The following is a 14200-nucleotide window of genomic DNA, read 5'->3' as shown; positions in this document are numbered from 1 at the left end:
AGCACTGGATGTGGTACATAAACAATGAATTCTAGAACACTGAAAAGAATTTTTAAAAATAAATAAATAATTTAAAAAAGAATATTTTTTATCCTTTTAAATGCTTTTTTTCTTTTTTCCTGAGAGTGCATATAAAAATGTCAGGTACTATAGCATGAGCTTTGCTTCTTTAACAATCATTCTTATTTCAAATCATTTCTTCTTTTTTTTTTTTAAGATTTATTTATTTATTAAAGAGAGAAAAACACAGACAGCCCATGCGTGTGCAAAAGTGGGAAGTGGAGGGTGAGCAGAGGGAGAAAGAGAATCCTCAAGCAAGCTCCCTATACAGAGCCTGATGCAGGCTTTCATCCCAGAACCCTGAGATCATGGCCCGAGCTGAAATCTAGAGTCAGACACCCAACCAACTGAACCACCCAGGCATCCCATCAAATCATTTCTTTCAATAAATATCTAATGAACCCTTTCTATGTTTAAGATACCATGGTAAGCACCGGGAAAAACAAAGAAGTGAATAAAGTGAGGTCTTCACCTTTATTTTGAATGAAATTTCTACTTACTTGAAGCAGGTGCAGGTGGGAGGTTGAGGAAGAACTGCTACTCAAAAATTATCTGTTTTGTTTTAATTAACAAGTTTGACAAATTACCCTTGTTAGATGACAGATGCCAAAAAAGACAAAATATAGCAGCTGTGAGTGTACTCACACATACTCACACACAAAAACACAGACACAGACATAGACACACATGCACATGGTTATCAAATTACAAAGGTAAGTTATTGCCTCACAATTATAAGGCATAATCATACAAACACATTCCTGCTTATTTAATAAACTTAGTTTAGTTCTCTCAATAGGAAAAAATATTATCTAATGTAAAATACGATGCAATTTTTGCGAAGTTGCAAATATAGAAAAGGTATAAAAGGCAAAGTCTTAATAATAGCCATTTCCTTGGCATCTCTATGCTAAAAAGCATATGGGAATCAACCGAATATAGAATACATTATATCCCAATAACTGAGGGTACTATTATAGACTAGGAATTTCCTTAAGACAATAACATTTACCACTTGTGGTTTGCCAAGATATTGTTGATTCATTCCCAAATAGCTAAGAAATGATACAGACTTACTTCGATACTGAAGTACCCTCTGTCAACATAGTCCCCTAAGAAGAGGTAGCGAGTGTTGGCAGGAGATCCCCCCACTTCAAAAAGCTTCATCAAGTCAAAGAATTGTCCATGGATGTCCCCACAAACTGAAAGAAACAAAGAAAATTCATTTTATGGTCACATTATGATTTTCAATTAGATTAAAAAATTACAAAATCTTAGAGGCAGAAGGAAGGTATAGCTCATCTTAGCTGAAATATTCTTTTGCAAAATAGAATAAGGGAGACAGAGATTTCAATGTTAATTAATGGCAGACCTGGCTCTAGGATCCAAATCTACCAATTCACAGATTAACTGTGAAAGTAAATATAATAATAATAATGAATAGTATTGCTGTGCTTTCAATAATGCATCACCACACCCCATCCTTAGAAATTTATGCACCACTTCTGATTTAATACCAACAAGGTCATGGGATGAATTTTCCCTTTGTAGAGAAGAGATAAGGCAAAGAGAGGTTCAGAAATTTGGAATTATCTCTATATAACTGAGGTCTGAATAAATAAGTACTACATTTTATTACCTCCTGGAGAAAAAGAAAGTTAATATGTATCATAAAAACTGTATTTCATTGACCCTAAAATGCCATCAATCATAAAACACATCATTAGTTTATGCACCACCAAAAAAAAAAAAACGCTCCAATTTAATTTAAATTATAAAAGAACATTTTATAAGATGTACTTTAATATCAGATGTTAAAATGACAAAAAAATCATTTTAAAATTAAATCGTCATTTTTTAAATTAAAAAAAAAATCAAAGCTTGTAAAGTACCAAAATCATTGGGAAATAGTATTTCCTAACTTTCTCACCTTCTCTTTTAAAACCAAAATTCTTGAGAGAATGACGTAGCCTCTCTTTTTAGAAACCCCTTATTCAGTACTTATCATTTCCTTTACTACTTCCAAAGCCTTAAGTATATATATATATATAATCTTCATTATACAGATGAGGAAATGGTGTAGCTAAGACAGGTTATGGGGCTAAGCAAGATCACTCTTCTCTATGGATGATCCAGGATTTAAATTCAGATTTGCATAATTCAAAGCTTTTGCTGCCAACCATCGTTTATAATATCTTTGCTATTTTATATGTTTTACCTATGTATATGTATTTAATATTTTAAAATAACTTTATGTTTAAATGATGAACATGATGGGTTGTTTCCTGAACACTAAGAGGTTCATGGAATGAATATATCAACAAATAGAAGGCTAAAAGCATGTCATATTAACCCATTCTGTGCTGCAATCAATTTAAGATAAAACCATTTTAGTCCACCTCCATCTCCTTCCCCTTCTCCTCCTCTTGTTCTCTAGATGTGGGTCTTCATGTCTTAAATAATCCAAGTTTCTTTCTTCCTTGGATTTCCACAGGCTGATGCCTTTTCACCAACCAGTCACAGGTCAGAGGGTTCTTTCTTGAGCACTCTTTTTAAAGGAGTTGCCTCTCTCCTAAATCGTTCCTCATCCCATGAATTTGCTTTCTTCACAGTACTTAACACTATCAGGAATTGTCTAGCTTTTCCTCTCTCTGTTGCTGTGGCTCCCACCTTCCATCCTCTTGGGCCTATCTGAGCAGTATACAATGCAAGCAAATGAGGCAAGCTGTCTTTTTGTTTGCTCAGTCTCCAATTCTCAACCAGACTAGGTCCTTTCATCTTCAAAATCATTTAGTTTTAACAGCACTTCCAAACAACAAGGCTTTGACAATTCTATTAAACCTTCAAGGCAAGCTCTTTCTTCATCAACATAGACCTGCTTCCCACATTTCCCTAGCTCTCATTATTTTGCTTCTCATCCCCAACTGAACATTGTGGATGGATTACTCAACTAAGGGCCAGCACCAAAAGACCTGTCAGATTGAAAAGGCTCCAAAACCAAAAGAAACACAATACTGTTAATAAAAGCATTCCCACTTTCTATGAAAATATCCATACACTTGGCTAAACATTTCCCCCAAAATATATATTATGTCTTCAATAGATTATTAGGAGAATTTTACATATTTCTATCAGAAATGTAGAGAGTTATGGCATTAATAAGATGAAGATATCAAAGATAATGAAATAAAACATAAGGATTTTTTTTTTTCTGGACCATTGATACCCATATTCATGAGTAACCTGATGTGCCACAACCTGATGGTTATTTTCCTTATGAGCTGTGGTCCTACTTTTGTTTTTATACTGGAGAAGGAAGAACTCCATTAGTTTTTATACCTCTCAGGTATACTAAGCAGTTCAGTCTATTTGGTGAGAAGGTGTCATTATTTTCTTGGTTCTTTCCCTAAGTGGGGTAACTAAGTGAGTTTGAATGTGGTTATTCTAATATTCTCAGTACAACAAAATGTACAAGAGTGACCAACATCCTGTCGTGCTACCATATTCATTACTTTTTTCTCTTCTGCTATCAGGAAATACACAAATTATGCTGAAAACAATCACACGCTAAGTAATGCCTAAATGAACAATTACTTTTAAGTAACTGCCTTTTAATATTGCTTCCCTGCCCACAATGATTCTCAGTCCACCACGCATAAAACTTTATTGGAAATGATTCTCACACATGAGTGGTACCAACTTCTGATCTAAATCTCCAGAAGGAGAGTATGGAATTTTGAAGTGGGAAACTGAAAAAAAAACCATACAGAAAGGATATGTCTTTATTTCTTAAGGAAAGGAATAGCTTTTATTTCTAATATCATTGGATACCTAGTTATTAAGCTTTAGAATCACAGGCTCAGAGGGAGGTTCAAGTACACACAAACATAAATATAAATGTGTGTCTGTGTGTGTTATGCATGTGTGTATGTACATGTGAAAAACCACCCACCACAAAGGAGGAATTATTTGGAGATTAGTGGTCAGCGAAGCAGTTAGGGAGTCATTAAACAAGTTCAAGACTTTGCTCACTGTATTTTACAGCAAAGTAGTGCTAAAGTGAAAAAGGAATAAACAGCTGAGGCAGTAACAAGGGACTCTTTGTAGTCAGCTGAGTATGTTCTTGTAATCTACAAACTGGACAATGAGTCAGTCACAGCACAAGTCTAAGAGTCCCTAAAACTAGCACACTGCTAAGGAGAAAAGATAATGGCCAGCATATGGAGGATAAACAGGCTCTTGAGAAAATAATCTCAGGCAGAGGAAGGACAAGCTGGAAAGATAATCACAATCATGACCAAGCCCCTGCCTTGCATCTGCCGACTAGAGACACGCTGGTAACTCTATTTAGAAGGGATAAGTGTTCATACAAGAACCACAAGCATATTAATCATACAATTAGGTATGCACATCATAATTAATTTAGTGAATCAGCAAATAAGTATGGCCATATTATAATTTAATTATTTTTTCAAAGAATTCCATTGTTTCCAAGTTCACATTGGCAATTACATTACAACATTAAAAAATGTAAACAGTAGACAGTACTGAATATAGAAGGATGAGGGCCCAGTGTAACCGCTATACAGTTGATAGTCTGAAAAGGACTTTGACAAAAACTATCATCCTGAATAGGAGTTATACTAACAAATATACTATAAAACATATACTTTCATGTAAAACTACTTTAAATAGTTTTGAATTAGTGCTAACACTCACACATTTGGTCCTGTTTTCTTGTTTACACACACGAAAAAATCAAAAACATCATTAGGTCAATTTCCTACTGACACTAAGCAAAACTTCCATAACATCATAGCATTCGAGGTTAAAGAAAGCTTAACAAATTAGAAGGTTTGTGAACAGAGGAGTGAGTTGTTAAAGACAGACAAACAGATCAAACAAAATAAAACAAAACAAAACTTCAAACGATAAATTACAGGGGAAAAATAGATATTTAATGGACCAGCACTTCTAAATTGCATCGATACCATGATTTAGAAGTCAAGTGCTTTGGATTTTTGAGTTGCTATTTTTCTATAAAGACCTTTTAATTTCTCCAAAATGCTGGCTTTTATCATCTTGGAAGATCTGCATGAAGTAGAATATACAAGTTTTCTCAGTTCATACTGAACTAACAGTTTGTAATTTTTCTTTAAGAAAAGATGTTACTGAATCGCCCAGCAATTTTCACCATTAGATTGCCACTGTCCTTTTTTGCTTCATTGACTTCAACCCACTATTTTTTCTGTAATAGCCACATTCTCCCAAGACAATAACATCTCTAATGTTTTTTTTTAAATACTGTTAACTTCTATATATGTTTGCCAATATGATTTTTTTTAAGATTTTTTTTTTTTAATTTGACAGACAGAGATCACAAGTAGGCAGAGAGGCAGGCAGAGAGGGAGGGGGAGGAAGGCTTCCTGCTGAGCAGACAACCTGATGAGGGGCTCGATCCCAGGACCCTCGGATCATGACCTGAGCTGAAGGCAGAGGCTTAACCCACTGAGCCACCCAGGCGCCCCAATAACATCTCTAATGTTAAAGAACTAACATGTTGAATTCTCAGCATGAGGGGATTAATCTTTTAAATTTATTGGCTTGATTCTTGAATCTTCTGTCAGCTACAACTTATTCTTTTCCAAAATTTACAATTCTGCAGAGAAAGGTCTTATGTGTAGAGATTGTGCTCTAGGTTAAAGACAGTGATAGCACTAGTACATATTTGCTTCCTCCTGCTGATAATCCAGCTTTAGGCAAACCTTCTGAATGGTAAGTTCCAGTACAAATCAGCTGGCATGAGTACGTGTAGTTTATTAGCAGAATGTTAAACTTCGGAAATCTGGCAATTAGTGAGATAAAAGTGAGTTTTATTATGGCATTCACTTACTTCTAAAAATCTGCAACTGTAAAATAAACTAACCAAGAAAAACTAAAGGGGTCTAATCCACTAAAGATGTGTACTTCAATATAATTGATATTTTCCGTATCGCAAATATTATATGTCAAATGTTTAACAAGCCTTGGGCATTTTATAAAATACAAAATATGAATTCTCAACCAGGGCACTCTGGTTTTGTTAGTATAAAACAGTAATGAAAAATCTCCAAATTAATATTTGCTAAATACTGAAATTTCAACAATTTTATTTTTTTAAAGATTTTATTTATTTATTTGAGAGAGAACAAGCAGAGGGAATAGGCAGAGGCAGAGGGAGAAGCAGGCTCCCTGCTGAGCAGGGAGCTCAACCAACATGGGGCTTGATCCCAGGACCTTGAGATCATGACCTGAGCCTAAGGCAGATACTTATCTGTCTGAGCTACCCAGGCACCCCATGAAATTTCAATAATTTTAAAAGAAAAAAAAAGCTATGAAATTACAGAACAATGACAGCACCACTGCAGATTAGTAGCAATGATTTCAAACACTTTATATTTATGATGCTGTTCTATGAAGATAAATAAACTCCCTGTTCACCAGTGACAATGAGAAATATAATAGGACAACTGAAAAAAAAAAAAAGGAAAATATATTATGGATTCTAATAGTAACAGCACAGTACTAAATCCCTAAATCCCCAAATCTCAGTTGATAATGATAATCTGATGGAAAAAAACTAGAATAGTCTACATTTTTAAACTATGTTATAGAAGAACCAAACAATACGTTTGGTTGTACTATGGGTACAACACCATAATATATGTATACAGTGTATTCCAATCAATAGAAAAATAAATTATTGAAATTTATGCTTATTTTTTTGTCCTAAAAATAAGTGTTCTCACCATCAAAATTATTGTTCGATTTTTTTTTTCCTTACTGAGTTGAGTGCTTTGGAAGATTTTGTTTATTGGAAGAATTTAATTTATTAAATAAGAATGTATTTGTTTTAGCTGTTATCACTATTTTTCCACCTCAGCATCAATCCAGCTTATAATAAAATGCATAATTATTATTATATAAGTCATGGTCATGATTGTGATACTAATGACTAATAACAATTATAAGTATGTACAATACTTACTGGATTATTTAATTAAATTTGGTCATCACTCTGTTCATGTGCCTAAGTTTGGCCAGACGTGGAAACTATTGGTTGGTTATGTGATATGTGGATTTATTTATATTATGTAGTTCACCAAGCCCTTGATTGTCATTGGCAATCAAGAGTACTGGATGAACACTATTCGTTGATGTGACTTCAGTCAAATATAAATAAATCTGATGATTTACATACTTAGATATACTATTAGTAAATGAATGATTGTTCTCTTCACTTTTCGAAATACTGATACCAGATTTCAGAACATAGTGAATGCCCTCCAGGCCTGAAACATGGGCTTTCATTACTATAACCAGATCTGGAGATTACAGATCTATGCCTTAGTAGTGTTCCCATCTGTTTATTTCTGGAGGCTTGCTTTGTTTTGTTTTGTTGTTGTTGTTGTTGTTTTAACTATTTGGTTACAAATAGTTAAAACAGTACTCTTTCAGATATGGTATTTCATCCTTGAGAAGAGGCAGTAGAGTGCAATGGTTGAGTATACAGACTGCGAAGCTAGACTGCCTGGTTGTATAAATGCTTCTTGTTAGTTTTTTGGTTTGTATGTGTATTTCTTTTGATGGACTGCAGTTGATGAACTACGGCTTTCTTAGTTAATTATTATCGTCTTCCTTCTCCCCAAATCAGCTTTACTACTTATTGAATATGTAGATTTTTCCAATTTGCTTTTCCAACCTCCCCTTTCCATATACATTCACACTCTACTCTTTTTTTTTTTACTACTTTTCCTTATGCTTTCACCATTTTGCTTTGTAAAAACACGACACCCCGTCTGACTAGGACAAGCTACTTAATCTTTCTAGGAGGTCTCAGATGCCTCATCTGTAGGAGGTTTCACACGAGACCTTACTTGATAGGTTTTCTTTAATTATATAAAATAATATAAGGGAGAAAAAAAGCTTAGGAGGCTATGGTCCATGGACTGTACAAACACAAAACGAAATAGTCATGGTAGCTATTCCAGATGGCGTCTGCCTAAGAAATATCATGAATGTTTTGCCAGATTTAGCTAGATGATCGAAGTAACTATATTCAACCTAGCCATAAATAAAATATACCAAAAATTGTTCATTTTTTCCCACTTTTTATCCAAATCTATGCTATCATATATTGAAAGCTACTGAGGCTGAAGTCAAAGAGACTTGGTCTCTTGCTCCACAATTGCCATTTCCCAAGAGTGGAAATATCGCCAGATGGCTTCAGTGATATTACCAATCTTTCAGGGGGTAACAGCACCATGGTGAGTTTCTAGTTAGCCTCATTTTCCTTTGTAGCAAAGCTCATTTACAAGACTACTCTGTTTTATGGCTGTGTAATAGTAGCAATGTTTTAAATTAAGCTGGAAGTGACATAGTAAATAGAAGGAATATAAGGTATTGCACCAAATGGATCAAAAACAAAATAAAACAAAACAACTCTTCTTAGAATTCTGGAAAAATCAATTAAGAAAAATCTTCTAGGTGATGAATAAATGAGTCATTTCTTATTATTATTACAATACTCCTCAAGTTTGGACAATTTATTTATTTTTTTTTAAAGATTTTATTTATTTATTTGACAGACAGAGATCACAAGTAGGCAGAGAGGCAGACAGAGAGGAAGGGGGAAAGCAGGCTCCCCGCTGAGCAGAGAGCCCGATGCAGGGCTTGATCCCAGGACCCTGGGACCATGACCTGAGCCAAAGGCAGAGGCTTTAACCCACTGAGCCACCCAGGTGCCCCAAGTTTGGACAATTTAAAAGATTATTTTGTTTCTAATATTTTAAAAACTCAAGGAAAGCAAGCTAGTGATATTTAATTCTAAAGTCCCCATATTCATCATTAAATTGGCAATTATAGCCAGTGGGTTTATCGGTAAAGGACTTTTTATCTAGCACTGAATTTCAAGTGGGCAGTTCTATTTATGCCTACTCGTAAGGGAACAAAGCTAGTAAGTGCTATTCCTAAAAGATAATACTTAAATGACTTAATAGGAAGAAGGATTAAATTTCTTTAGTAAAAATATGTAAGCTTACTTGTCATATGAGGTATATTTGGAAATGGAATTTTTAATTTTTAATTGACCAATTATTAAAAATAGATGAATAGCTCAGACATGCTAGAACACATTCATCTGAAATTTAGCTAAGAAAAAGTATTCTCTGGTAAATAATTCTGACAAGGCAATGAGCTTATTTTTTTAATTCTAACTAGTTTTCCTTAATCTGTCAATCCCCCATCTTGTCTTTCATTCAGATATACCAGAATTTATTTGGTTAAATATGTGAAACAATAGGGGCACCTGCATGGCTCAGCTGGTTAAGTGTCTTCCCTGATTCTAGCTCAGGTCATGATCCCAGAGTCCTGGGATCAAGCACCAATGTCAGGCTCCCTGCCAAGGAAGCCTGCTTCTCTCTCTCTCTCTCTCTCTACTCACTGCCCCCACCATGCACATGCTCGCTCACTCTCTCTCTCTCTCAAATAAAACATTTTTAAAAATCTTTAAGAAATACCTGAAAAACTAAGCAAACCATTGAAAGGTGTAATATTTGCTAAATAAACTGTATTAAAAGGATGAATAAGGACCCCCCCCCAAGACTGAGGGTTTCTTATTTATTCTAGAATATATTGGGACAATAAAGAAATGAAACGCTTGGAATTTGGTCTCAAGAACTTAAGCATGTACTTGAGAAAGCAGATGCATCCAAAATGGTATTGAAAAGTGTTGGCTTCCTGGCATCCAAGTATTGCCTCTCCATTTTGAAACTCAGAGCACTCTCTCATGGTCAAGAAATATGGGTTTATGAGTTAGTTCTCCCATAAACATTTATATAAGTGAATCATTTCATTGCCTCTTTGCCATCTGTCAAACTTCCTAACAGAGGCAGAAGGATATATAGTTTCTCTAAAAATAAATGTCAAGTTAAAACTACTTTACATATACTTTTTAATGTTTTTATTTTGAAATTTCAAATTACATTAAGAAAGCATCAGAGTGTGTTGTTTATCCAAAGGAGGTATCAATTTAGAATTTTCAAATTTAAATAATTAATCTCATATTTCAATGTCAGAACTAATCTCCATTCAATTGAATATTCCTCTTGTGGAGCTGATTATATTCCACAGTCATAAAATCATCAATTTTGTTTATCTCAATGAATACAAATTGGGGTCACAGTGCTAAACTGACCTAGGTCAAACATCCACATCTCTGTATATTTTGTACTTTTATATATGTGCTTGTCACCAATTTGAGCATGAATCACATCTTATGTCTCTTCACCATTTGACAAATATCTATTAAATTATGCAAAAATCATGTTTCTCTAACATGTTGTATAAGGCATATAAACTAAGGAATCATGGCAAACTAATGCAGGTGTTTGGAAAACAAAACCACTGCCAACAACTCATCTTATACTGTGATTCATTAATAATAATTTTCAAATTCAGTTTATTTTTCATTTGATTAAAAATGATGAATGCTTCTTATATATTTGAAATGTTAAAAGGATCAATCAGGTTTGTCAATCAACTCTTTTCCTTTGCCTTGACAAAATATAAAGAAATTGAAAAACAAAAAAATTTCATAATGTGTTTGGTGAATTACTAAACTGATTTTACTAAGGAAAAGTTTATTTTATAAAATCACATAATTTAAGTTACATTTCATTATAAATCTGCCTTATTAAATCTCCAGAACTCTTTCCACCATCTATATTCATTTAAGATATTTTAAATGTGACTTTCAAGTGTTCTTAATACACATGAGGCTGATTTTAAAATATTGTGTCTCTTTGTTGTTAGTCCTGTTACAAATTGAACTACATTTTTCAAAAGGACACTGGATTTCTCCTGTGATGTTTTGATACTTTACAATAGAGTTCACATGTTAGAGGGACAAATTGTCCAAAATCCCAAATAAATAGCTAACTATAAACTAGGATATTTTTTTCTTTAGTCTTAATTAGCAGATAGTTACAAAATAACTCCCATGTGATAGGTGTTATGGAAAATGAAAAAAGAGTGACTTTCAATGATGGGAAGACGAGTTCATATAAATATGAAATAATTCAAGAATAAGATGTACTTTTATAGTAAAGGAATATAAAAACAATCAATTCCCTTAAGAAAGACAGAGTGTACTTGGGATGTAAGACTTAGAGATACGAATAAGGACCAGATGAGGCTTCCAAGAGCAAAAGGGCTAAGGATCTGACCTTTCATCACTAAGAAAACACTGACCTTTGACCATGATCTTCACTCTCTGGCTTCTAGACTTGGGAAATGTAGCTGGCTAAAACCCAGTGCAGAGGGATCCAATCAAGAGTCTCCTTAACTTTTCAAATGTCTTAGAACTAGAGACGAGATAAAATCACTAGAGATAAGATGAAATCAACTGTACTCTATTTGTTCTACAGATACTACCTGGGAAGAAGGAAGAAGTCAAACACATAGGGTTTGCAATGTGTGCTATGGCCATTATGGCAAGTATGATCCTTTCCTTCTGTTTCATGAATAAGTAATTTTCCTCTCTGTAGTGCTAAGTCATCCTGACCACTTTGGAGCTTTCTTTCGCTAATAATAAGAGCAAGCAAAGACCAGTGTGACTAAGGTCATCTATTGGCTGCAAATGTGTTCTTCAGAGCCAAAAGGGTGCATGAGGAGTGTTAGGGCCCATTACAACAATAGGGTCTACTTCTATCATGTTTCATACTTGAAGTTTCCCATGGAAGATTTCTTGGTGTGTATGGGTGGGCGTTGTGTTGGGGGTGGGGGTGAAGTGCTTAGAGTCTGCTGCTTAAAATTTGTTTACAATTATTACTGAAATAGAAGGCTTAAGAGAAAATCAGAAATCTGGAAATGAAGGTTGGTTGACATTATCAAAGAAGATTTAACCAAAGGGAGGTGACCTGTAGCATTTATAAAAATTTGTAATCAGTTGAGGATAAGAGGAAGGGATCCCTAGGTAAGAAAGGGCAAATGAACCAGGATAAATAGATTGCAAATAGGAAAAAAAAAATGTTTTGATCAGAGGGTATACGTGAAACAGAGGAGATAAGTTAGATTAGATTGTGAAGGGCCTTGAATTCTTGCATGTGATGTTTTGAGAAGGGAAACAATCCCAGTAATGTAAGAAGATAAATCTGGAAGCTCTCGAGGAAAATGCAATGGTGTGGAAGAATTTGAGAGCCAGGTAGTTTTCAATTAGAGGTTCATTACAATAATTAAGTCACAAGACAAGGAGGTCTGATACTATAATGGTGGCAATGTGAAAAGATCTAAGGGGCCTACTATTTTCATACTTCTCTATGACCGTTCAAAAGTATATAATAAATGAAGCCACTCATGTATGCCCCGATTCTGTAAATAGTAAATGTCTACAACATTCCCAAGAATGTTGGGTTAGACCTTAAGAATGATAGGGTGTTAGACCCTAAGAACATAACAGAACTTAGACATAACTAATGCTCTCTAGAAGTAGCATGTAAGAAAGACAATGAACTAAGTAAGTAAAATTACCAGGGTAGAAGCTCTAAAGGCAGAGATTTTTTTTCTTCTTCTTTGTTCACTGTTGTAATCCCAAAGGCCAGAATACTGCTTGGCACTTAGGGAATCCTCAATAAATAGTCACTGAACAAATGAATGAATGAATGAATGAATGAACAATGCAATGGGCATGGTAAATTTGGTAAAGTTTCCCAGACGATATGGTGCTTAAGCTGAAATCTGAATAACTAAGAGCAGTTAGTGACAGAATGATTGGGCCACGGGCAGGAAATACTGCTCAGAAGAACAATGTGTGGCATTAATTTATGAAGTGAAAGCATATCTGTGAATTTGGAGTCTAGGGAGGTCATGAAAAGAGATGAAGCTGTAAGATTACCACTGGCCAGAGAACACGGATGTTTTCATCCAAGTTAGGAAATAGGAATTTCATCCAAAGAGGAGCCAAGAAAAGAATTTGATTTGGGCAAGAGAAAGACTATCTTAGCCCTGGTAAGTCACTCTACTTCTCTAAGTCTCAAGTGCCTAATGCGTAGAATCAGGGCAGTAGCAGCTATCATACACAGCGGTTGTGCAGATTAAATCTGATAATGTAGTAACTGGCACAAGTCAGTAACTCAACACGAGGTAAGTTTCCTATCTCCAGAATACCACAGCTCTTGTCAGCTCCACTTGATTGGAGCTGCCCACCTCCCCTTAGTAAGTGATTACAGTAAGATTTCAAAGTAAAAATATCACTGGATAAAGAGTTTTGTATATCTTACACTAATATTTTGCCTCCTTTTATGTAATGGTAGGTAAAGGGTGATAATCCCAATGTTAAACCTATAGATGCAAACCACAAGAAAGGTGACATTGCTTTTATTCACCTCTTTTCACACAACGTGACTGAATCAGAACAAAACAGCCGCAGAATATTTAAAAGATAAAATACACATAAAGAGGTTATACAGAAATTAGAATTTTTGTGTCGAGCAGCACATTTTTATTACAACACTTTTAAATCCCATCACTTATAAAGTCCTGTAACTGATATTCATTATTGAAGTAACTTAACATGGACAGGTTTCTGAATTATTAGAGTCTGCTGCTTTCCACTATACACACAATGCTTTCCACTGCTTGTGAATACAATGTATTTAAAATGAAGCGAAGAGTTCCAGTGTGTCCTGAAGCAGAGATTCAAAATCCACCAAAGCCTCAAACATAACAATGAAGTATAAATGCTTGTTTGCATGCAGGTGAGGAAAAATAAGATAACATAGAACCTTAAACCACATAAAAGATCTGTTCCCAAGATCTTTGAAAATCCTATAACCCGAAAATGTTATTAAGCATATTATTCCACGAAATGTGGTTAAGCATGAGCACTGGTTTCAGGCACAAATTGATCTGGGCTTACACAAAACCTCTCTAACTTTCCTTTTCATATCAGCTTCTCTGCACACTGGTCTTATTTTCTCCTACCAGTTAGACTTATTCCAAGTATCCTCCAAATCACATCCTGCCAGCACGCTGAGTTAAGAGGTAGATTCACCAATTCCAGCCCAACTAGCCATGGAATAACTTCTCCCCTGCATTTCCCTGC

General features: G+C 34.7%; 1 protein-coding gene across 7 annotated transcripts in view; it reads right to left on the bottom strand.

Moving 5' to 3' along the window:
* PPP3CA (protein phosphatase 3 catalytic subunit alpha) overlaps positions 1–14200 on the bottom strand; it is a 322003-nt gene that overhangs the window by 83993 nt on the left and 223810 nt on the right. For all 7 annotated transcript variants that reach the window (XM_059172206.1, XM_059172188.1, XM_059172170.1 and 4 more), the window contains one exon: positions 1138–1262. In XM_059172206.1, the coding sequence (XP_059028189.1) occupies positions 1138–1262 (125 nt within the window). The remainder of the gene's footprint in view (positions 1–1137; positions 1263–14200) is intronic.

The sequence above is a fragment of the Mustela lutreola genome, chromosome 1, assembly GCF_030435805.1.
Source record: "Mustela lutreola isolate mMusLut2 chromosome 1, mMusLut2.pri, whole genome shotgun sequence".
In the NCBI taxonomy this organism is placed as follows: Eukaryota; Metazoa; Chordata; class Mammalia; order Carnivora; family Mustelidae; genus Mustela; species Mustela lutreola.
This window is presented reverse-complemented; position numbering and strand designations above follow the sequence as displayed.